This window comes from Chiloscyllium punctatum, chromosome 10, assembly GCF_047496795.1.
Source record: "Chiloscyllium punctatum isolate Juve2018m chromosome 10, sChiPun1.3, whole genome shotgun sequence".
Taxonomy (NCBI): Eukaryota; Metazoa; Chordata; class Chondrichthyes; order Orectolobiformes; family Hemiscylliidae; genus Chiloscyllium; species Chiloscyllium punctatum.
Genome location: NC_092748.1, coordinates 89,522,031 through 89,547,518, shown reverse-complemented (window position 1 = coordinate 89,547,518; position 25,488 = coordinate 89,522,031). Strand labels below are relative to the sequence as shown.

The window sequence follows — 25,488 nt, the reverse complement described above, 5'->3', positions numbered from 1 at the left end:
ATTAATAAAATTATTAAAAACACCAGAAAGTAACTAAAAAAAACTTAAGCGTGATAAAGTTGTTCGAAGATTAATCTAGTTAAGATTGTAAAAAGCAGATAGCAAGAATTTCCACAGATATTTAAAAAGCAAAAGGATATGTGAAATAATCATTGGCCTGTGGAGATTAAGAATGAGAGTTAATTGATTAGATTAGATTAGATTACTTACAGTGTGGAAACAGGCCCTTCGGCCCAACAAGTCCACACCACCCCGCCGAAGCGTAACCCACCCATACCCCTACATCTACATCTAGATCTACCCCTTACCTAACACTACGGGCAATTTAGCATAGCCAATTCACCTGACCTGCGCATCTTTGGACTGTGGGAGGAAACCGGAGTACCCGGAGGAAACCCACGCAGACACGGGGAGAACGTGCAAACTCCACACAGTCAGTCGCCTGAGACGGGAATTGAACCCAGGTCTCTGGCGCTGTGAGGCAGCAGCACTAACCACTGTGCCACCGTGCCACCCACAATCTAATCTAATCTTAACAGTAAATAATAATAAAATGGTCAATAAAACAAACAAATGTTTTGCTTCTGTCTTCACTATAGAGAATTTTTTTTAAAAAATCCACTAATATCTGTAAACTAGGAAGCAGAGTTGAACTTAATGAAATTATAATCATGAGGAAATCGGTTCTAAGCAAACTGTGGGCTGATGGAATTTTTGAACCAGATGGCTTTCATCCTAGCACCTTAACAAAGGTTACTAATGAGATATTATATGCATTAATTTTAATTTTCCAAAGTTCCCTAGATTCTGCAAGTGTTCCACTGAAATGGAAAGTAACAAAAACAAGCCCACTGTTTAGGAAGGAAGAGAAGCTAAATTCAAGAAACCATAGACTAAATAGATTGACGTTTGTCATGAGGAAGGTATTAGAATTGATTCTTAAATAGGCTATTGCTACATGCCAAGAAAAACACATAGTAGTCAGGAAGAATCTTCATGGTTTTGTCAAAGCCATTTTAACCAATTTATCGGAATACTTTGAAGGAGTAACGCGCTGTGGGAAAAAGGGTAGCCTGTAAATGTACTATACTTGACAAGGTTAGTGCAAAAAATAAAGATTTTTGATTTAGGATAAATACATTAGTATGGATAGAATATTAGCTGGGTGGCAGAAAACAGACACTATGCATAAATTCGTCTTTTTCTGATTGGCAAGATGAAAGGTTTAGAGTGCCACAGGAGTCTGACAATTTACATCAATTACTGAGGGAATTGAAGGCATGGTAGACAAGTTTGCAAATGACACCCAAGATAGGCAGAAAAGTATGTTGTAAAGAAGACATATAAGAGGTTGCAATGGATTCAGTTGACTGAGGGGTCAAAATCTAACTGATGGAGTATATACAAGAAAATGTGAAGTTGTTCACTATGGCAGGAAAAAGTGAAAATCAGACTAGTTCCTAAATGGAAGGTGCAGAATTCTGAAGGACAGAGCTTCAGGTATTCAGGTGTGAGAGTCACAAAAAAAGTTAGTATGCAGTCCAGCATGTAATTCAGAGGGATAATGTGATGATATTCTTTGTTAAGAGAATAAGTGAACATAAAAGTGAAGATGTTATATTTCAGTGAAACAGGGCATTGGTGAGTCCACATCATGAATCCTGCCTGGAATTTTGGTCTCCTTTATTAAAGAAAGACATAAATGCATTGGAAGCAGATCAAAGAAGGTTGATTATATTGATCCCCAAAATGAGCAGGTTCTCTTACTCGGATAATTTGGAAGGACTAGTCTTGTTTCCACTGGAGTTGAGATGAGTAAAGAGTAACTTTATTGAACTGTACAAGATCCTGAATGGTCTTGACAAGGTGCACATGGAAAGGATAGTTTCTCTTGTAATTTAACTCAGAACTAGGTCAAAGTTAAGGAAATTGTTTTCTTTCTCAGACGGTTTTGCAATTTTGGCACAGTCTGCTCCAGAAGGCAGTGGAAGCAGAGCCACTGAATATTTTTAAGATAGAGATGGACGGACTCTTGTTAGACAGGGATTAAAGTTATCCACAGTGGATAGAAATGTAGAATTTGAAACACAAAGAGATCAGCCATGATCTTATTGAATGGCGGAGCAGGATTGATTGGCTACCTTTTCTTCATATCATATGTTTGCAAGTCAGGGTGGTGTGGAAACATTTGTGCAGTAGCTGGGCTGTGCTCAGTCATGCTATCCTCCCATTTCAGTCTAGGTTTAGACCACAGTCAATGCTGAGGGGAGCTGGGTATTAATGGTCAGAAAACTCAGAGGAATTACTTTGTGCCATACTAAGTAAAGTGGGAAGCTCGAGCCTGGGTTAGGGCTCAATGGATTGGGAAGCTGAGGAAATGCAGATGGTGAAAGGAGGCAATTTGAGATAAAGGTGTGATATTCCTTAGGACATAGGAGGGGGTATGGAGATATGAAGATGGTGTGGTTATTTGTGCGTAATTCACAATTACCATCACCTCAAAATGAGGAAATTTTATGGCTTTATGATCAACAAGGGCATAACAATGCATGAAGCCAAAGGTTCAGTTGGTACATAAGCAACATTATCAAGAATAAAAAAGGAATGAATGGAATCCATGGAAGACTGAAATGTATTCAATGTAGCAGGGACAGAAAGACAAAAGGAAACATGAAAGGTAGAGTGATTATCACTCACCTCAACTGACACAACTGTGGGTGGCACAGTGGCACAGTGGTTAGCACTGCTGCCTGACAGCGCCAGAGACCTAGGCTCAATTCCCGCCTCAGGCAACTGTCTGTGTGGAGTTTGCACATTCTCCCCATGTCTGTGTGGGTTTCCTCTGTGTGCTCTGGTTTTTTCCCACAGTCCAAAGATGTGGAGGTCAGGTGAATTGGCCGTGCTAAAAATTGCCCGTAGTGTTAGGTGTAGGGGAATGGGTCTGGGTGGGATGCTCTTTGGAGGGTCAGTGTGGACTTGTTGGGCTGAAGGGCCTGTTTCCACACTAAGTAATCTAATCTAATCACGTGGACAAATGATTGAAACCTTGCCAACTTTGCACCAAACCCAGTTGTGCAAAAAGGAGACACAATGGCTGCCATCACATGAAATATGAGTTGAGTAAATTACTGTCATACTCTTTAAGAGTGGAGTATAATTCTTTGCATGTGAGGCAATGCTAGGGGCAACTGTATATCTTATGCTTCCCCTGATTCAGCAATGCCACCCACCTGTGAGCAAATTACATTCAATGGAAAGGTCGCAACCATTTAGGTAACTGTTAATATTATAGGTTATTGCCTCAAACAATCTTGACCATTATGTATTTTGTTTCAACTAATTCACTGTGATGTCATACATGCAAAGCTGTTTAGCTGCACATTCGCATCTGGCATTTCCATTTCTACATGCTATTCATACCTTACACTGGAACACAACGTTTCAGAGCAATCACATTCTTACACATGACTGCAATGAAATGGTCTATGGTGATAAAGGTTAGCTAGTTTTTGGGAATGGATGCTATCACAGGTAAGACATACCTGCCTTTAACTCTCCCAGTGTAGCATTAGCAACTTTGGTTGGGCAACACATAGCTCTATAAGGTTGCCTAGCTCAGAACTCCTCACCTAGGCATGACATTGGCCTCCTGGTGATTGAAAAACCTCCATGCCATACTATTGTCTCAATATAATGATTGTCAGAGATCGTTGGACAGTAATTGATTTGCTGTTCTGTTTCCCACAATTGGAGATGCTGTTGTTAGACAGGGGTGGACAAAGCCAGAAGTCACATGACACCAGGCTATGGTTAATAGATCTGCCTAAAAATCACATGTTTCCAGAGCACCGATCCTTTTTTTCTGGTGATGAAGGAGCAACACTCCAAAAGCTTGTGATTTTAAATAAACTTGTTGGACTATAACCTGGTTTGGTGTGACATCTAACTCTGTTTCTCCCAGATGTTTCATCACTTATCTGAGATGGAACCAACATATGGAGGATTTGTTGTGGTGGTACTGACGATGAGTCAATAGCGAAAAACACATCAATTATTTTGTTGTGAACAAAACCAACAAGATCAGGAACTTCCAGCAGCTGTCACACAGGTTCCAAAAGGAAAATCAACAGCTGAATGTTTCCTTAAGAGGCAGAGGTGAATGATCAAACCCCAAATCAACCCAACTTAGTGCATTTTTGACAATTGCCAGAGAATGAGCATCCATGAGGCATTAAAGACTCTTGTGGCACAGTGGTAGTGACCCTACCTCTGAACCAAAATGCACAAGTTTAAGACCCATTTGTGCCAGAGGTGTGTCATAACATCTTCAAACAGGTTGATTTGAAAATATCTCTAGACTTTTTTTAAGATGGCTCGAGAGAGTGATGACACCATACAACACTTTTAATTGTATTTTGTTACAATACACATGACAATAAATAAATCAAAAAGAAGAAGGTGGAGATTAAGGATGTTCCATCCATCATCACTGAACTCTATTATCTACTGAGGTAGGATTTGGAAGGAATGGGTGGCCATCACATTCTGGTATTCAATCAAGGGTGACTGATGCATGAAATTTTACATCATTGATTTCTTCTAATGAGCTCTGAGAGACTGATATGTCTTTTCCCAATACCCAGTCCACAAATGCATCCAGAAAGTAACCGATACTATTTTTTTCTAGATGAGAGCTATTTAGAATTTTCTCAATGAACAATGCGATGATAACATGAAAAAGTCAACATGAGTCAAGCAGACAATCCATCATGAATTGTCCTGTGAAAAAATACTTTGTCCAAAATGAGAACATCAAATATATAATCTGTAATCTGTGTTGGTTGATTTTGCTGTATATTCCGTACACATAAGTGACTGACAACGGACATACTGCACTGATTCCACAATACAGAGCGTGACAGAATATGTCATAATGTCATATTTTAAAGGTATACATTTTTTATGACTGGTTGGAATCTAAGTCTTAATACAATAACCCAAAATATCTCTAGTTAAATCTTGTTGGGATTTCTGCACGAGTATTTGGTACTTACGTTGGCTTTATTGTAAATCTGTGTTTTTCATGTATATATGCACCTGCCAAGGCTCCAGCACCAGAGTTCAAATACTGCAAAATATATTAGAAAGGGGTAATTTGGGCAGATTGATATTCATTTCACTTGATCCGGATGAAATTTACCACCAATTGCACTGAAGAAAAGTACGGAAGAATCCATTTTACCTTGTAATTACACCAACAGGCAAAGTCCACGTTCCAGTCATGCAGACGCAGCTCTACATTCCCAACGGCATGAGCAAGGTCAAAACCAACATAGCATCCCTGTAAAGCACAGGTTGAATAGTATTTTAGTTGAAAGTACACAAAGGAAGTATGAATGATGATAACCTTGGAGGTTTAGACTGTCATAGAAGATTATATTTGCTGCCTTAGTATCTCAAATTCTGTATACATTTTAGAAAATAACGTTCTCATTAAAATACCCATTAAATTGATTGTGTTTCATACTGTGATGAGGTAAAAACAGTTAACTGAACAAATGGAAAAGGCACTTTATAAAAAAAACACTTAGGTATGTTTTTCATTATTTGTCCTCAGTCATGCCAAGAAGCCTGCTCCCAGAAGAGTTTGAATACTGTCCTTGAAATGGCTATTAGAAGGATGTCACAGATTAGCTTGATTCTTTCAGTCTCGGTGTTTTGGAACACAAAGCTAAGGAGTTGCCACTCAATAATTTTTTTTAAAGTGGCATTCAGCTCCGGGACATAGAAAACCTCAGAGAGTGGAGCTGAATATTGATGTTTTTATTACCTCATTGAAAGCAAAGGATAACCTTTGTGAATGCACTTCATTTACATTTGCAGTTTAATTTGAGAAAATGCCTTTTCTATAGAAATCTTCATTTCTTGGTGTTGCTATACATTCTGTTCACAAAGAGACAGATAATCAGTGATGGGAATGTGATAGATCTCATACAAGATTCCCTTATGTCAACCTGAGATGTTACAAGTGAATGCTACTAATTTAACAGGACCAGGTATCTATTCCATTCTGAAGTGGCTATCAAGAGTACACTGTCATTTAATAGGTTAACATTCAAAAAATATGAAGCTCTAATCAGTTAGTAATTCCCTTTAGTAACCATTCATTTTAGCACAATGCCCAGGAATGAAAGCAGCACTGATCTTTGCAGAGATAAATGAGTAACTCACTGGTACAGACAGCAACTAATGTTACTGAAGGGAGGAAAGGTTATTCACCTAGCCTGAAATATTGGTTCCTTCTGACTTTTTGGGTGTGTAGTGCAGCTAGCTTCCAGGTAATTAGATTTTCTTTTAACAATTAGGACATTCTCATGAATTATATAGAAGTATAAAACATGGATACAGCTTGTACTTAAACTGCCTTCCCGTGAGTATACAAGTTATTAATGGAGAACAAAATGACGTCAAGTCACTGAAATTTAACTTGTGGTGAATAAATTCACAGTTCAAAGCCATTTATAGAAACACAGGAAATAGGAGCAGGAGTACACATCTGACCCTTCAAGTCTGATCTACCATTCGATCTGATCATGGCTGATCCAACACGCCTCACATTCACTTTCCTGCATTTTCCTTGTAACTCATGATTACCCAACTGATCAAGAATCAATCTATCTTAGCCTTAAATCAACAGAAGGAGACTGCCCCAGAGCTCTCTGTGGCAAGGAGTTCCAAACTCGGAACCTTCTGAGGGAAGAAATTCCTCACACTTAAGTTGCAGCCCCCACCCCACTCTTTATTCTGAGATTGCGTTCTGATCCGAGTCTCTCCCATGAGGTAAACATTCTCTCAGCATTTATTCTGTCAAGTCCCTTAAGAAACCTACATGTTTCAATCAGATCATCTCTCATTCTTCTAAATTCCAGTGAGTAGAATCCCAATCTGATTAGACTTTGCTCATAAGACAATATTGATCTTTGTACTGAATACACTCATTGACTGGTCCTCTAAGTTCTCTTGATTTTCCTTTTTGATTGAAAAGATTAAGGTTTTTACCATCTCCAAACAAAGTATCGCCCACACACCAGGACAGATTGATAGATACTGCAGAATCCTACAATTCTTCATTGAAACCTGCCGTGAAATCTAATCAGCACATGAGGTTATAACCTCAATTTTTAAAATATATCTGAAACACAGAACCTATAACAATGAAGGGCTTCCTTTGTGTTGGGCTGCATTATAAACTTAGATTATAACTTAAAATTCCAGATAGGAATCTTAAATCCAGAGGTTAAACTATAGTCACTTCACTGAGATTTCCTCAATGGTCTCAAAATGTTCTAATATTTATTTTATGGATCCAAACAGGACGTTGGTTTGAGATGAAACATGCGCTCTAAAATGTAAAGTATGTTACACTGTGTTGACAGGTTCTATTGAGCAACAAATAGTTAATATTTGTTTATTACTTGCTGGACATAATATGTAAACAATGAGCATAGAAGGCCATATTTTGCAAGCAGATGTTTTGAAAAGAAAAGGTTTTTAAGTTGAACCTGCATCTGAATAATTGATGTGGCAAAAGCTTTTTATTTGGGGCAGTCTCAGATTAAAAGGTAAGTTAGTACATCAAAAAGGACCATTCTATGGCACTAATAACAGCGCATCACGATGAGTTTCACTACTATGTGAACAATATGATGTACTTCAGGGGCAATGTAAAAAAAATGTCTTTATGTCGAACCATCAATGTGTGACATTTCCAATAATGTTACATTCATAACTTTCAACATGAACATTTTTCAGTGCAGAATGTTTTAGAAGTAATGTCTCTTTAAAAAATTAATATTGGCTGCCAAGATGGCGACACAGGTTAAGTGACATTTGCAGTTTCTGAACAGGCTACCTCAAATCTCCATAGATTTTATCACTGAATGCCCGAGGCTGGGATGGATTTTTTGAATGAACCAAGAAATCCACCAGCTGTGTGATTCACACTGATTATTGTTTATGATTTAGTCCAACTGATGACAGATATCAAATCTTAGCACCCAAGAAGCAAGGAGAAAGAAGTCAGTCTGGAAACCTAATGGTATGAGAAATCAAGCTTCCAGCCGGAAGAATAGAACTATGCCTAACAATCAGTCAAATCACCAGCCAGGGAGTTGGGGGACAGATTCATTTTCATCTGCAATAATTCACCTGTACAACTTTGTTTGGAAATCCATTGACTTCCAAATTCCATTCATCCAGATAATTATGAGAGAGGAGCCATCCAGGCCTGAAGTTTGAATTATTTATTTTTTCTTATGTTTCCACTTCTAGCTTAAATGCATGCATTGTGTCTCGAACCCAGTTTCACATTTGTGTTTGCCTGTGTCTGTGTCTATGGATGAAATGAATGTGTTTCATTCCATTCGTATTTCAAGGTGCTATGTAAATATAAAACTTTGGGCGGAATCATACAATCTTTTGGCTAAGTCCACAAAAGGTTTGTTGCTGCAAGGTCTAGTGCATTTCCTCACTGTATCTTACCAAACTTACAACTTATTGACTACTTTCCACATCCCTGTGGCATCTCGCTCATCCTATTTATGTCCTATTTTATGGTGCACTGTTCCTGCAATAACCTGCCACTCCGCAGATGTCCTGAATTTGCCCTGAACATGGTAGACAAAGGTTACTGGTACCCCAGTTTGTGGGCAGAGTCCTGGAGATCCTTTTTCACCAGGGCCAGCAGCTGAAGTCATGACACTAGATCATGCCAGCCTAGTAACAAGTGGCCACTCAGGACAAAGCATGCTTCTTACAAAGCAGGTCAATGTTCTTGTTAACCTCACCAAAATCAGTATCACCATCTTCTCTCTGATACCAAATACTCACTCTATCCCTGCTTCTGTACTTATATCCCACTTTCATTAACGCCTGCAATATTATCACACAAACACCCCCACCCACCCACCAATCCCTGAAATTTACCAACTCTATTTTCGGCATGTTTTGGACATTTTCCGACCTACACCAACAACTATACCTATGCCACCTGCTTTTGTTGCTCTGGTACTTACATCTCTCTCAGTCCAATAAGCAAACAGTTCATAATTAGGCAGAAAAGCTCAGGATGAATTCTGTGCTGACTGTCATTTGGCTCTTTGTCCTGAATGAGGATAGGATCCTGACACTGTCAACCCCAAGCAGCATTTGGGCTGGTATTGGAGGCTGTCTTTGACTTACAGTGCTGATATCCACACAGCGGTAGTCATCCCTTGACTTGATGGAGGCCTGATAACCACCATGACTCTGTGTCTTTGCTATAAAACAGGAGTAATATTGAGTCATTAGAGATGTACAGACAGAAACAGACCTTTCTGTCCAACTCATCCATGCTGACCAGATATCCTAAACTAATCTAGTCTCATTTTCTGGCACTTGGCCCATATCCTTATAAACCCTTCCTATTCATTTACCCATCCAGATGCCTGTTAAATGTTGCAATTGGACCAGCCTCCACCACTTCCTCTGGTAGCTTATTACATATTCTGCGTGAAGAGGTTTCCCCTTAAGTCCCTTTTAAATCTTTCCCCTCTCACTCTAAATCTATGCCCTCTAGTTCTGGACTCCCCCACCTCAGGGAAAAGATTTTGTTTAAGGCAAGGCAATACCGAGGAGAGTTGCTATGCATATCCAGGCAGGCTTTAGGTGAGTAAGTGATATAACAGTCAGGAAAGGGCTCAGTGATGTAACCTGGGCCAGTAAATGAGCAGAGTGTGTGTTGTTGACTGTACGGGATTCTTGCTGCAGCAGTACAATGGTAGTTGCGGGTATCGTCCAAAGTGAAGCAGTGAAGAGCAGACAAGTTGTTGTACGTGGATCGTAGATGTGCCATGAGACAAGTTAGAAGCTGGCATATGCTGAATGGTAATGTGGAAGGTCATGGGGCATCTGTGACTGGTGCCTCTGGAGTGTGCCCTGAGACGTTGGTGTCTTGTTTCCAATATCGCAGTCAGTTGGGTCAAGTGGTGAGGTGAATCCTCCAAGTGCTCATTCTGGTGTCCTTGTCAAGATTTTCTGACATTGAGCTTGTTTGCTGAGTTTGATAAGGTGAGAGGTTGAACATCGAAGAGCTGATATGGGCTGTTAGCAATCATTTTAAGAACCAAAAGTGACCGTCAATTGGCAACGTATCACTGCCTGATGAGAGTCTCACCACACAGCTTCTGAAAAGCCTGAAAAATGATGCTAGTTTCTCCAAATGTTGAGATGGCCTCAGTAGCCTTCTTGTTTGACATAGCCCATGTTGCTCAGAGCCGATAAGATCTTTCCCTTTTTTTTATTTCAACAGACCTGGAAGTATACTTCAGGGTAATTACTGAAAATTGTAACATTTTCTCCAAAATGCATTTTGTTGCAGATGACTGGGTGATGATAAATGGGATAAGTTCTCCCAGCATCTCTCACTGTCTGTAACATATAATAGTCAAAGATGTTTCACAGGACTATAATTCAATGAACACTGGACAAAAAGCTACATGAGGTGATAATAGACAAGTGGCTGAAAGCTTGGACAAAATGTTAAGCTTTAAGAAAAATCTCAGTGGAATAGAGAGAAGTGGAATGATGGAGAACAAATGAGTAAAGGTAATGGAGACATGAACAATATAGGCAACCTATATCGACTGAAATGGAATGAGATGCAGATGAATGAGATCCAATGCTTGTTTTAGTTGCCAGGAGTAATGATTTCCAGTCTTCTTCAGGTAAAGGATGCAGTCCTTAAAATTGAAGCGCTTTGCACTCAATTTATGGTTTTAAAATTAGCGTGGTAACATCCAATTACTACCCCATTTTTTGCCAAATAAGTGGCACTAACCAACTAAAAGATGAATTCCAATGATGCTTGAGAAGCAAGTTGAATCAATGCCTGGTACAGAGCACATCATACTGTCACTGGATGTAAAGTTGAAACAACCAACATTTACACTCAATAAATATGAGATAGAAGCTTGAATAAATAGAAACTCTTGTAAAATGCATTCATAAAACACCTCATAAAATGCATTCAGAAATGCAGTGGAAAACAAAGGAGGAGTAAAACTGATTGCAAAAAACTATTTTCAAGAGCTAGACAATGATTTTTAATACGTTACCATTTACTTTGCAGTCAGTAAAGCAAATCTAGAGCCAGTGGCATATCCAACAAAAGTTCTAAAAATGTAATCAATTCTTTTCAACTTAAAAGCAATCAAATTCATTTTGTTCTGAGAACATTTCTAATTAATACGCTTCTTCAGGTTGACTTTTTTTCTTCTTTCCACTCATTGTGTAACAGACTTTAATTTATTTTTAAAATTGACTTTTTGAATTGTGATTCAAGAAAACCGATATGCTCAACAGCCAATAGAATAAAAACATATGGCCTCAAATGAAAAACATTGTTTGTGATAATAGGTTCATGATAGCATATAATGTCAGACAATGCAATAGCTTTTACCACTTTCTCCTGTTAATTCTACTTTTCTTTCACAGAGGTAAAGAATCTGGCCCTCAGTGAGAAATATATTTAAAGCAGTACAAACATGTCTGCATGAAGTTAAATCAAAATAATTTTCAAATTCAGGATAAACATGTTAAACGTCTTTCAAGACAACCAAAGGACATAACTGTTAATACATTTATAAATTGGGGTAAATAAACTAATCAAGAATTCAATCTTTTACAGTGTTTGAAATGCTTTTGAAACCTGGTATATATCCTAATAGCCTCTAGGTGGCAGGAAGAACTAAATTTAACTATTCTAAAGTTGATGACAGTATTTTAGCAAACATACTTTGATACTCTTTGAAAAAAAAACAAAATGTACCTTTTTTGTATATATATGAAATCCTCAAAAAGCTACTAACTGACAATTTCAATACTGATATTAATAGATTTATGTTGAGAGAGTGGTGCTGGAAAGGCATAGCCTGTCAGGCAGCATTCAAGGAGCAGGAGAATCTACATTTCGGGCATGAGCCTGTCTTCATGAGGGCTCATGCCTGAAACATTGATTCTCCTGCTCCTTGGATACTGCCTGACAGGCTATGCCTTTCCAGGACCACATTCTTGACTCTGATCTCCAGCATCTGCAGTCCTCACTTTCTCCTAATTAATAGATTTATGTTGGGTAGGTGTATTGAGGAATATCGAACAAAGCAGGAATGATCTCACTGAGTGGCAAAATTGGTTCAAGAGATTGAAGAACCTACTCCTGGTTTTGATGTTCTTTACATCCATGTCATGGTCCAAAGTACTTTCCAACAAGTATCATCATTATCATATTCGCAGCAATTAATTTGCACCAGACAAGTTCCATAAAAGCTCGATGAGTGAATGACCAGGTGTTCTGCTATACAACTTAAAGCACACTTCTCTACCTTTCATATGAGTGCCTCAGGAGTATAAATGAATTCAAATAAAGTTTACAAAGATTTTACACTCACACATGGCAAGGTAACAATATGTGACAAAAAGGATGCTACAACCATGAAAATTACAATACGAAGGCACCAGAGAAAAAAAGATACAGTGATGGTTCGAGTCTTTAGTAGTCTTGGATATTATTCACAGTATCAGGCAACTGTAATGTTGAATTTAAAATCATTATTCTTTGTGATCATGGCATGAGTCAACACCAACTTGAGTTTATAAAACATTTAAAGGATAAAATATGTGTGTGGTGGGGTTGTGACGTGTTTTGAAAAAGTGAAAGTGAAGTGAGCTAAAGTGGGGTGAGGGAATTACAGACAGTAGGGCTGAGGCAACTTAAGGTTCCATGATAGGTTCTAAATCTTTTTTTCTGGAGACCAAGTAGACACATATATGTTGAGTAGTCAGTCTACTGATCCACTGTCAGATCTGGATGGCTGTCTGTAACATAATTGTTTTCGATCAAAATGGACTTGAAATGTAAAACAGATTTTCAATCTTCACTACAAAATATGTTCTGTTTTGCCTCTAGATCCTCCAACTCAGATCCAACAAACACAAACGGCCCTTGCATTTTGCCATCACTTGGATTGAGACTACCAGTTCAGCTGCCTCTATCACTTCTCTCATTTCTCCTCTCATGTCTCCAGAAGTATCCTAAGATTTTCCCTGTCCTATGTTCACATTTTTTTACAAGTTTCTATCTATTCTCATTTCATAGGCTCTCTCTTCTATCATCTTGTCTATGGGATCCATGGTCCTTGTTCCTCTGCTCCTATGCTCACCAAAATGCTTGCCCCACAAAAGCTCATATTGTTAATGCTTCACTCTGCTCAGGTCTTGCCCCTCTTCACTTTGAATCATCATTATTATTCTCCTCCTTTAAAAAAATCATTTAAGACCACCAGCTTGCGACCTCCCATCTCCACTCTTCCTTTCCTCTCCAATATTCTTGAATATGTTGTGGTGACTCAAATCCATGTCCATCTTTCTCTGAAAGTTCATGTTTGATCGCCTTGAATCAGATTTCTGTCCCACTACAGAACGGAACTGTATTTTCTCAATGTCCCAAATGACTTCCTATAATTTGACTATATTTTTTTCTGAACCATGCTTGGCCAGTCTGCAGTCATTTCATTGTTGACCACATGACCCATACCAACATCTTTCCTCTATTTTCTAGCTGCATGGAACTACTCTTGTTTGCTTTCATCATTATGTATGGAATCTTTGTTAGGCAATAACCTACACTGGCTCCTTTGTCGCTCCACCTGCTCTGAAGGACCTATCCTTGGCCTGCTTCTATTTCCTACTCCAAGCTGCACCTTGAACTATATAATCAGGAACACAATTGCAGATTCCACCTGTTAACCAATGATATCCAGTACTATCTCTTAGATTCCTCCACTGCTCCGAAAATTGTTATTCTGCTTCTCAGACATTCAATGTTCCGTGAGCAGACATTTCTCCTGACAAGGCATCGAGTGATAGTCAGCACAGGAATCCAGTTCAAGGCACCATAATTTAATAATTTTCTTATCAACCATAAAGAATTTGATGTTAAGCAATGTAAGTAAGCTATCAATATTAACTGCTACTTTTTACATTCATTTTTATAGCAAATTAAAACAGCTCCAGGATTTGTGTATCACTGTTTACTATACGCTTAAAGAAGTGGATATGAAGGGAATATTTGAAAGAAGCAATTACAATATACATTAGTTTATGCTAATGTTGCAATACATTTGCACAGTTTATGCTATCACATAAATCCATTCTGAGAATTATTGCAAATTCCTCGATGTAAAATTCATGGAATTTGATATGGTTTATTATTGTCACATGTACCTAAGTTCAGTGAAACATTTTGTTTTGTGTGCAGTACAGGCAGATCATACCACATGGAGGTCATAGGGTGATTTAACAGAGTGAGGAAGACAAAGTGAAGGCTGCAAAGAACGTGCACAAAAAGAATGATCACCATTAAATTTGAAATTTGAGAGGTCTATTCATCAGTGTCATAACAGCAGGGAAGAAGTTGTTCTTGAACCTGTTGGTACATGTGTTTAAGTTTTTGTATCTTCTGCCCGATGGAAGACACTGGAAGAGGTTATAACCACGGGGGGAAGTGTCTTTGATGACGTGGCTGCTTTTCTGATGAAGCGGGAAGTGCAGATGGTGCCAATGGTTGGAATGTTGGCTTGTGTGATGGACTAGGATGTGTTCACAACACTCTATAGTTTCTTATAGTCTTGGGAGAGCACTTGCCGTACAAAGTCATGATAGAATGCTTTCTATGCAGTGAATATTCAGTGAAGTCTGAAGGCTCTGTTTCTGTTCTGTACATCTGTATGACTCTAAGTAACTGGCACTATTAATGCTTAGAATATGCCAAAAGTGAAATCAAAATCTCTGTTGTTTTTCTCTCCATTCTTTCATAGGATGTGGATATTACTAGCAGTACTAATATTTGTTACCCATCTTGATCATAATGATTACTTATGCCATTTCTACAGTCAGAGAAAAGTCACCTGCATTGCTATCAGCCTGGAGTCACATATAGGCCAAACCAGGTAAGAATGGCAATAAATAAAAACAGAAATTGCTGGAAAAGCTCAGCAGGTTTTGCAGTATCTGTGAAGAGAAATCAGAGTTCATGTTTTGGGTCCATATGTTAATGATTTGGATGAGGAAACAAAGTGTAACATCTCCAAGTTTGCAGATGATGTCAAGTTGAGGGGAAAGGTGAACTGTGATGAGGACGTAGAGATGCTTCAGCATGATCTGGATAGGTTGGGTGAATGGGCACCTCAATGGCAGGTGCAGTGTAATTTGGATAAACATGAGATTATTCACTTTAAAAGCAAAAACAAGAAGGCAGATTACTACCCGAATGGCTGTAAATTAGGAGAGGGGAGTGTGCAATAGGACTTGGATGTCCTCGTGTACCAGTCGCTGAACGTAGGTATGCAGGTGCAGCAGGTGGTAAAGAAGGCAAAATGGTATGTTGGCCTTCATTGTGAGACGTTTTGAGTCCAGGAACAGGGCTGTGTTGTTGTAGTTATACAGAGCCTGGTGAAGCCACACTTAGAATATTGCGTGCAGCTTTGGTCTCCTTTTTTGAGGAAGGATGCTCTTGCTTTCGAGGGAGTGCAGCAAAGGTTTACCGGGCTGATTCTGGGGATGGCGGGACTGACGTATGAGGAGGGATTGACTAGGTTAGGATTGTTTTCACTGGAGTTCAGACAGGTGAAGGGGGATCTCGTACAGACTTATAAAATTCTAACAGAAATAGAAGGGTAGATTCAGGAGAATGTTCCCGATCGTGGATGCATCCAGAATGTGGCTCAGTGGTTAGCACTGCCTCACAGCAGCAGGGACCCAGGTTTTATTTCAGCCTTGGGAGACTGTCTGTGTGGAGTTTGCACATTCTCTCCGTGTCTGCATAGGTTTCCTCTGGGTGCTCCAGTTTCCTCCCATAGTCTAAAAATGTGCAGATTAGGTGAATTGGTTGTGTGAAAATTGCCCATAGTGTTCAGGGATGTGTTTCTTAGGTACATTAGGTAGGGCTAAATGTATAATAGTAGTGGAATGGATCTGGGTGGGTTACTCTTCGGAGGGTCAGTGTGGATTTACAGGACCAAATGACCTGTTTCCACACTGTAGGGATTCTATTCTATTCAAACCAGGGGTCACAATCTGAGGATTTGGGGTAGACCATTTAGGATGCAGATGAGGAGACATTTCTTCACCAAAGAGTGGTGAGCCTGTGGAATTCACTACTACACGAAATAGTTGATACCAAAACATTGAAAGTATTCAAGGGCGGCTAAATATAACACTTGGGGTTAATGAGACCAAAGGTTATGGGGAGAAAGCAGGATTAGGCTATTGAATTGGACGATCAGCCATGATTGTGATAAATGATGGAGCAGGCTTAAATGGCCAAGTGGTCTCCTCCTGCTCTTATCTACTATGTTTCTATGTTTCCATGTCCAGCAATCCTTCCTCATAGTTAGTAAGGATGACAGATTTCTTTTTTCGAAGGGCATTCGTGAAACAGATAGCTTTTTATAAAAATCAGTTAGGGTTACATGATCTCCACAAGTGAGAGAGTTGCACAACTGAAGTGGAAAATATGAAACATATTAGGAAACATCTTGGTGAGGATGATTCATTTGTTTAGGAAAGCTTTCAGGCTGTCTTTGTAGTGTTTCTTTTGGCTTTCTAATAATTACCTATCAGTGTGGAGCTCAGAGGAGAGCGCTTTTTTTCAGGAATCTTATGTCAAACTTCATGTTAAAGTGTCTGCCCATTGTGGCTGGCTGTGCAAGTGCAATTCCTTATCATTAGGAATACTGGCTTGGGAGATCTTTGTATTGGGTACGTGATTAGTAAGGATCATAGCTTGCAAACCATTGTGAAGCAGGTGGAGAATGGTGACAATTTTTTGTCGACAGATGAATTTGAGGGAGACATTTTGTAATCACCAATCCCCCATGAAGTTGAAGCCTTTGTGAGATTGAAGGCCTTTGTGATTTTGAAGAAGGCTATCACAGAGGTTGGAGTTGTTCCCTGCATTTTTCTTAGATTTGTCACACTCTGAAAATCATGTACTCTACAGTATGGGATGATGCCTAGAAAATGTGTGTCAAAGGGCTGCATAGGTTGAAGAGGCCTTTGAAGTACTCTCTCCAGTGGATGCTGACTGCCTCTCAGTCTTTGCTGAGTGACTGTCCACTTCTGGCTCTCAGTGGAGTAAGTGGAGGAAGTCGCTCAATGCTCAGACTGTAAGTGTTTTTGACTGTACTGAAGAAGCCTTGAATTTCATGGTTATTGGTGAATTTCTGAGTTTCCACCCACTATTTATTCTTTAGTCCTAGGTTCTTTGTGGCACCATGGACCTTCAATTGCCTGTGCACTTATCCCCTCTCATTTGAGTGTTGGTGTCACTGTCAGCTCAGGAGTGGGTTGTGTTTGTAGCCTAGGAGATCCTGGAACACCTGATCAGTGAAACCAAAATAAGCAAGTGTAGGTGTCAGATAGTTCCCGATAAATCTTTTGAAGTCCTGAAGTGATGTCTAAGGTGATTCAAGATCAGGCGAGTCTGGTAGTTTACCAAGCTATGTGGAAATGTCGAGGAGAATGGGGCCATGGAGCATGAATTAGATTAGATTCCCTACAGTGTGGAAACAGGCCCTTCGGCCCAACCAGTCCACACCGACCCTCCGAACAGTAACCCACCCAGACCCATTTTCCTCTGACTAATGCAGCTAATACTATGGGCAATTTAGCATGGCCAAATCACCTGATTCACACATCTTTAGACTGTGGGAGGAAACTGGAGCACCGGATGAAACCCACGCAGACATGGGGAGAATGTGCAAACTCCAGATAGACGGTCACCTGAAGCTAGAATCGAACCTGGGACCCTGGTGCTGTGAGGCAGCAGTGCTAACCACTGCGCCACCGTGTCGCCCATGATGTTGTGCAGAAGCTACATTGGCAATGATGGCCAGGAGAAACACTTGGCAAGCTGCAGCTGCAAGGCATCCATTCTGCTTTACAAGGCAGGAATTTGCACCATCTAGTTTATCAATGGGAGGAGAGGAGAATTGCACATGAGATGTAAAAACGGTGCTTAGAGGCTTTATTTGGATATAAATGTACAGAAATATATTGGTCATTACTCAAGACCAAGATTCTGAAGTCACTGTTTAAAGCTTGAAGGGAAAAATTGGGAGATCTTTTTCTTGACTTTGAGAATCTGATTTTAACATTGTCACAATACTTTCAATTATATTGCCACACAAGGGAGAGAAAATCTCCACTTATGATTTCCTGGGGCTCTAGAAGAGCGATCTAGAGAAAAAGTGCATGAGTGTCCCTGAAACTGACTTATAGTGATATGACTAACACTTCAAAACAGCTGACACTGGATATGTTTTGTAATTGACGTAGTCCTTCAGAAGTGTTCCTCATCCAGTGATTAATGACATTTTAGTGTGGAAAGCTGCTGCATGCTTCATAAGGCTGATTACACTAACACAATACAGCAGCTGAGTTATGGTGTTAAAGACCATGCGTTGGCAAAGGATTCTTCTTTTTTAAAGAAACATGTATAGTTTTCTTGTTGCTTTCAACAGGACTGGAAGGTAGTTATCTGTTACGTCTTAGGCATTGATGGATATTTTCAGCATTGGATTTATTATTATTAGAATCATAACCCATCTGTCTTAGGCCAACTTTATGTTGGTGAAATTGTACTCCAATCAAGATCGCGTTTGTACAACTTGAGTAAAAGCCAAAAGTACAGCAGATGCTGCAAATCAGAAATTGCTGAAAAAGCTCAGCAGGTCTGGCAGCATCTGTGGAAAGAAATCATAGAGTTAATGTTTTGGATCGAGTGACCCTTCCTCAGAACCCTTGCAATTGATCATGGATTCATGGTCATCATTACTTTCTTAATTCTACACTATTTGTTTTGTTATTATTGAATTCAAATTCAACCATCTGTCGTGATTGTACCACAAAACCCTCAATTCCTGTTGCACCCCTTAGGAAATCTCCAGATCAAAAGTTGTTCTGTAGTCAAAGCAGTGCCAGAAATAACAGTGGCCACTATTGGGGTGTCAAGCAGGTGAGTCTGGGAATTTTGGCTCAAAGGCCCCAGTGGGTCAGGGAGGGAAAGGGGCAGAGACTGTCACAATAGAGAGCTCATGCGCTGTGCAATGAAAACTGCCAGATGATTCACCCCACCTTCTCCATCGGAGCAAAACATTGTGCCCAAGTCAAAATGAGGCCCTCAAGGGGCAGGTAATTGTCCATTTAGGGGTCTGAACAGCAGGTAACTGGTCTGCTTGATGCATAATGTGCTCCTTATAATGAGTCTGGAAGTTAGGTGGGAGGGTGCTAATTACTAATCCATTTCAAAGAGAATCCTTGAACCAAAACAATTTGTCTACCTTCGAGCTACTGAATTAAATTTTGAATAATGTGGACTATGACAAGTTTGGTACAAGAATCGTATGAAACATCCAACAAAACTGATCTCAATGTTAGGAGCAACTTGCTGCATCCTTTATGCATTTACCGAGTACACATTCATGACCAGTTGGCATTTTTCAATCCCGGACATTATACAATCACACAGTTTTTCTACATTAACTGAAATTGTGACTTTCAGAATGCTATGATATTTCCCTCTTTCCATCTTCCTGTATTTTGATGGGGAACAGTGAGATACAATTGTTTCATGAATTCATTTTAATTTTTTTTACCTTTTGGTGGCACGGTGGCATAGTGGTTAGCACTGCTGCCTCACAGCACCAGAGACCTAGGTTCAATTCTCACCTCAGACGACTCTCTGTGTGGAGTTTGTGTGTTTTCCCCGTGTCTGTGTGGGTTTCCTCTGGGTGCTCTGGTGTCCTTTCACAATCTAAAAATGTGCTGGTTAGGTGAATTGGCTATGCTAATTTGCCCATAGTGTTAGGTGAAGGGGTAAATGTAGGGGAACGGGTCTAGGTGGGTTGCTCTTCTGAGGGTCGGTGTGGACTTGTTGGGCCGAAGGGCCTGTTTCTACACTGTAAGTAATCAAATCTAATTTTTCATTTTTGCAATTTGTTTGGTTTCATCCCATCCCAGCACAGGACCACAGCACGTCATTTATCAACTGAGACAAACACCCTTGCTTGCTTTCTTCACAACACTCACTGGTCCCATTCTCTTTGAGCTTAAATCCTTTGAACAGTCACCTTCTTTCATACTGTCTTTCTTATTTTGCACCCAAAGCTTGTCTTCATTTTAATCTGCCATCTTGATTGGCACCTGAACAACAAACATATATCTTGCATCTCTATACTGTTTCAGTAGACATTTTCTACTATTGTTTTCTTATACTACAAGACAAGAGAGCTCACAACAACAAGGAGAGGATTAAGACCACAGGTGGATTGCCAAATCTAAATCACTTCAAGTGGAGAAGGAAGCACTTGAGAACAGTGTTTCTTCTGGAGTTGCCAGAATCTTAAGGCTGAGGGGATTTTATGAACAGTATTTCTGGCTATTGAACTTCTTCATGATGCTCTAATAAACTAATGAGCATGCTTTTCAGCACAAGATGTATTGTGACTCATTATCTTTGTCATTAACCTGCTTTGTAAAACATTATCCTATCTCTTTGCCTTGATCTGCATGTCAACAGCTAGGGGTCTGCAGAAGACACCTCAGAAGAGGGGAATGCTTGAGGAAAGTCAATGTTATATGTTGCATCAAACATGAAACAGGAGTTTGGGTACAATGGAACATGTTGCAAAAGTGAGCATTGGCAGTTTTTGTGGCCGAGACTGCCCAACAAACAGGTCAATGCAAGTCAGTAATTAGCCACCTGTGTGCACTGAGAAATACAGAAATATAGACACTCAGATTCTACCTATGCAACAAAAATACATTGGATAACTACATTTATGAAGCAGGCAATGTTGGAAGTCTTCCATCTAGGTGAGTAGAGGCGAATTGCTACCTCTCTGTCTGGCCGCCTTCGGCTAGTCACAACAAGCATGGTGTGACACCTTTCTCTAATTAAACTGTAGTTAACTATTTTATTGCAAGCAATAAGTAATAAATTTCAAGGCACAGACACACAAAGCCAGAAGCAATTGTATCCAGTACAAAGGAAGGTTATATTAACATTAAAATACTTTAATTTGAAGCCACAGTTGGCTAGCTGGCTTCTTGAATACAGTCAGCAGTAATAACAGTTATTCAAAGATATTGGCTCCTTCCTGCTTCTTTTCTGGAGCTTGTTTCCATGAGGACTGGGAATCAATTTCTTTTGCAAGAGAGAGAGAGAGATGTAGAGACAGCAGTTTTCCTTTCAGTCATTTGCCAAAAACTTTTGAAATCTTTGTTGAAATATCAATTTTGGCATGCATTTTACAGGCGTTTCTTGGATGGACCTGCCTTTGGCAGCCATGGTGTCAATGTCCAGTAATCTGCATTCGCAATCCTGAGACAGTAATAGGTTTTCAGGGTTTAGATTGTAAAGAGTTTCTCTTCCCACATTCACCATCCTTGCAGGCAATTCATTTCTTCTGTCACATCTGCCTCGAAGTGGTTTCACATTATTACGCTGTTTGTTTTACCTCAATTAAATTTGCAACCGTTCAATGAGTTGAAAGTTTGAAAAATAATTTCTCCAAAAATAAAATGGTTATAGCCTCCTGACAAAAGGCCTAGTAAGAGGTTTCACCACATTGGCCAAAATTTATTTCCAACCTCTATGACATGAATTCCTATGATATCCTCAGAATGAATATATTCATTGAGCACACATGATTTCCCAGTAAGTACCATTCAAATTTCAGTCACTGGCAATTAGATTTACAATTGGGAATTTCTAACAGAAAGAAAAGTAATTTTTTTGATACCAGGTATGGAAGGACTGTCTTATGAGGAGAGGTTGGGTAGATTGGGTCTGTACACATTGGAATATAGAAAAATGAGAGGCAACATTCTAGAAACATGTAAGATTCTTCGAGGACTTGACAAAATAGATGTGAAAATGCTATTTCCCTTTGAGGGACAATCTAGGACCAGTCAGCATAATGTCAGAGCAAGGAGTCATATATTTAAAACACAGATGAGGAGGAATTTCTTCTCTTAAAGGGTTCTGAGTTTGTGGAATTCTTAAGTCTCAAGCAATAAAAAAAACACAGGTTTTTAATTACTAAGGGAATTGAGGGTTATTGGGGGGAAAAGCAGGAAAGTTGAGTTTAGGATTATTAGATCAACCATAATGATTCAAGTAACTCCACAGAGGCAATACCCCATCATCAAGTCACCCTTTATGTACACATGGAGCATCCTTGGTACTGATCCAGCTCCCTCAGAGCCAGCTCTCAGAGTGAACAGGAAGTCTGTCACTCCTGTTCATATCTGTCAGCCCAGGCTCACTGATTGGACCAGACCAGCAGCCCCAATCAGTGAACCTATATTCTATGAGTTCCACCTGGCTGACCTTGATACAATCACGACAGTCTAATTGGATGATAAAGCATGCATGATTGGCTAAGTATTTCTGCTTGTATATCTTATGGTTAATCAGCTAGATGACAGATAATGAACAGCTGAATTAAAGTTGAAGCCTTACAAATTTTCAGGATTTTGCACATTCACTGATGCGTCAAGCAACTAGTAACCGGAGATTTTAAGTTATTAATTTCAGTAAGCAATATCTGAGCATTTTGTCTGGAGGCTGCCTTTGCAGTATAATCTTCAACATCTGTTGATAAAGCACTTAATGAAAGGATGTGAGCCATAGCCTAAATAAATCATTTCATGACTTATAAGAATTTACATTTAGGAGACTGGCAACACCAATATCAGTCAACAAATCAATGATAACTATGTGATCCTCAATGTTTTCCAATATTAGTAATTCTGCAGGTGATATGCATTGTCTGTCTGGAAGAAAAATTGCTTCATACACATTTGAGATTATTATTGTGTGAGTTCAAGTACCAAGCACTTTCATGGATTTTCTCTTGGTGTAGCTAACCATTAGAACTAATAGCATGTAAATTTTCTGAGAAGTAATTCAGACAGAGAAATTAATATAATGTCATTGGTCATGAAGGTATAGACATTGGACTTAAAAGAGAAAACGTAAACAAATGTTTACCAAAATTGCAGGACAATTGCAAAATGTCATGAACCAACAATATCTTGTGTCTTAGGCACTAAGTAAAATTGTAGCTTCACACCGCTTCCTTTCACTTGACTACCAAATTAAAATGACAGCAAAAGCCCGCTATCTAAAATAACTTACTCTAAAACGATGGAGGAATAGGTACTTCTGCTGGATGCTTTTGCATTCTCCATTTATAAGTGTCCCATCTGATTATGAGCTCTATTGAAATCAATGCTGGATTTGATACTTGATGAAGTTTGATCTGCATTATGTATTTTGGAGGGTTTTTCACTGAATGGCCTGGAAGGTTTTCACATCATATCTTACCAACCTGGCCAAGCTAACTGCCTATCTGAGGTAAAAACAATGACTGCAGATGCTGGAAACCAGATTCTGGATTAGTGATGCTGGAAGAGCACAGCAGTTCAGGCAGCCTCTGAGGAGCTTCGAAATCGACGTTTAGGGCAAAAGCCCTTCATCAGGAATAAAGGCAGTGAGCCTGAAGCGTGGAGAGATAAGCTAGAGGAGGGTGGGGGTGGGGAGAAAGTAGCATAGAGTACAATGGGTGAGTGGGGGAGGGGATGAAGGTGATAGGTCAGGGAGGAGAGGGTGGAGTGGATAGGTGGAAAAGGAGATAGGCAGGTAGGACAAGTCCGGACAAGTCATGGGGACAGTGCTGAGCTGGAAGTTTAGAACTAGGGTGAGGTGGGGGAGGGGGATATGAGGAAACTGTTGAAGTCCACATTGGTGGCCTGGGGTTGAAGTGTTCCGAGGTGGAAGATGAGGTGTTCTTCCTCCAGGCATTTGGTGGTGAGGGAGCAGTGATGAAGGAGGCCCAGAACCTCCATGTTCTCAGCAGAGTGGGAGGGGGAGTTGAAATGTTGGGCCACGGGGCGGTGTGGTTGATGGGTGTGGGTTGTCCTGGAGATGTTCCCTAAAGCGCTCTGCTAGGAGGTGCCCAGTCTCCCCAATGTAGAGGAGACCGCATCGGGAGCAACGGATACAATAAATGATATGAGTAGATGTGCAAGTAAAACTTTGGATGTGGAAAGCTCCTTTAGGGCCTTGGATAGAGGTGAGGGAGGAGGTGTGGGTGCAAGTTTTACAGTTCCTGCAGTGGCAGGGGAAAGTGCCAGGATGAGAGGGTGGGTTGTAGGGGGGCGTGGACCTGACCAGGTAGTCACGGAGGGAACGGTCTTTGCGGAAGGCGGAAAGGGCTGGGGAGGGAAATATATCCCTGGTGGTGGGGTCTGTTTGGAGGTGGTGGAAATGTCAGCAGATGATTTGGTTTATGCAAAGGTTAGTAGGGTGGAAGGTGAGCACCAGGGGCGTTCTGTCCTTGTTATGGTTGGCGGGGTGAGGTCTGAGGGCGGAGGTGCGGGATGTAGACGAGATGCGTTGGAGGGCATCTTTAACCATGTTGGAAGGGAAATTGCAGTCTCTAAAGAAGGAGGCCATCTGGTGTGTTCTGTGGTGGAACTGGTCCTCCTGGGAGCAGATCCGGCGGAGGCGGAGGAATTGGGAATATGGGATGGCATTTTTGTAAGCGGTAGGGTGGGAAGAGGTGTAATCCAGGTAGCTGTGGGAGTTGGTGGGTTTGTTAAAATTGTCAGTGTCAACTCAGTCATCATTAATGGAGATGGAGAGGTCCAGGAAGGGGAGGGAGGTGTCAGATATGGTCCAGGTAAATTTAAGGTCAGGGTGGAATGTGTTGGTGAAGTTGATGAATTGCTCAACCTCCTCGCAGGAGCACGAGGTGGCGCCAATGCAGTCATCAATGTAGCGGAGGAAGAGGTGGGGAGTGGTGCCGGTGTAATTACAGAAGATCAACTGTTCTACGTAGCCAACAAAGAGACAGGCATAGTTGGGGAACATACGTGTGCCCATGGCTACCCCTTTGGTCTAGAGGAAGTGGGAGGATTCAAAGGAGAAATTGTTAAGGGTGAGGACCAGTTCGGCCAAACGAATGAGTGTGTCGGTAGAAGGGTTCTGTTGGGGATGTCTGGAGAGGAAAAAAACGAAGAGCTTGGAGGTTCTGGTCATGGCCGATGGAGGTGTAGAGGGATTGGATATCATGGTGAAGATGAGGCATTGGGGGCCAGGGAAACAGAAGTCTTGGCAGAGGTGGAGGGCGTGGGTGGTGTCTCGAACGTATGTGGGGAGTTCCTGGACTAGTGGGGATAAGACAGTGTCGAGGTAGGTAGAGATGAGTTCAGTGGGGCAGGAGCATGCTGAGACAATGGATCGGCCAGGGTGGTCAGGCTTGTGGATCTTGGGAAGGAGGTAGAACCGGGCAGTGCAGGGTTCCCGGATTATGAGGTTGGAGC

The 25,488-nt window shown here is 40.5% G+C and overlaps 1 protein-coding gene across 1 annotated transcript in view; it reads right to left on the bottom strand.

Annotated features, from left to right (window-relative positions):
* The window catches only part of kynu (kynureninase), a 213,464-nt gene that overhangs the window by 49,088 nt on the left and 138,888 nt on the right, over nucleotides 1-25,488 (bottom strand). The window contains exons 9-10 of the mRNA XM_072579727.1: nucleotides 5,243-5,341; nucleotides 5,055-5,128 (exon numbers count right to left, since the gene is read on the bottom strand). Of these exons, the coding sequence (XP_072435828.1) occupies nucleotides 5,055-5,128; nucleotides 5,243-5,341 (173 nt within the window). The remainder of the gene's footprint in view (nucleotides 1-5,054; nucleotides 5,129-5,242; nucleotides 5,342-25,488) is intronic.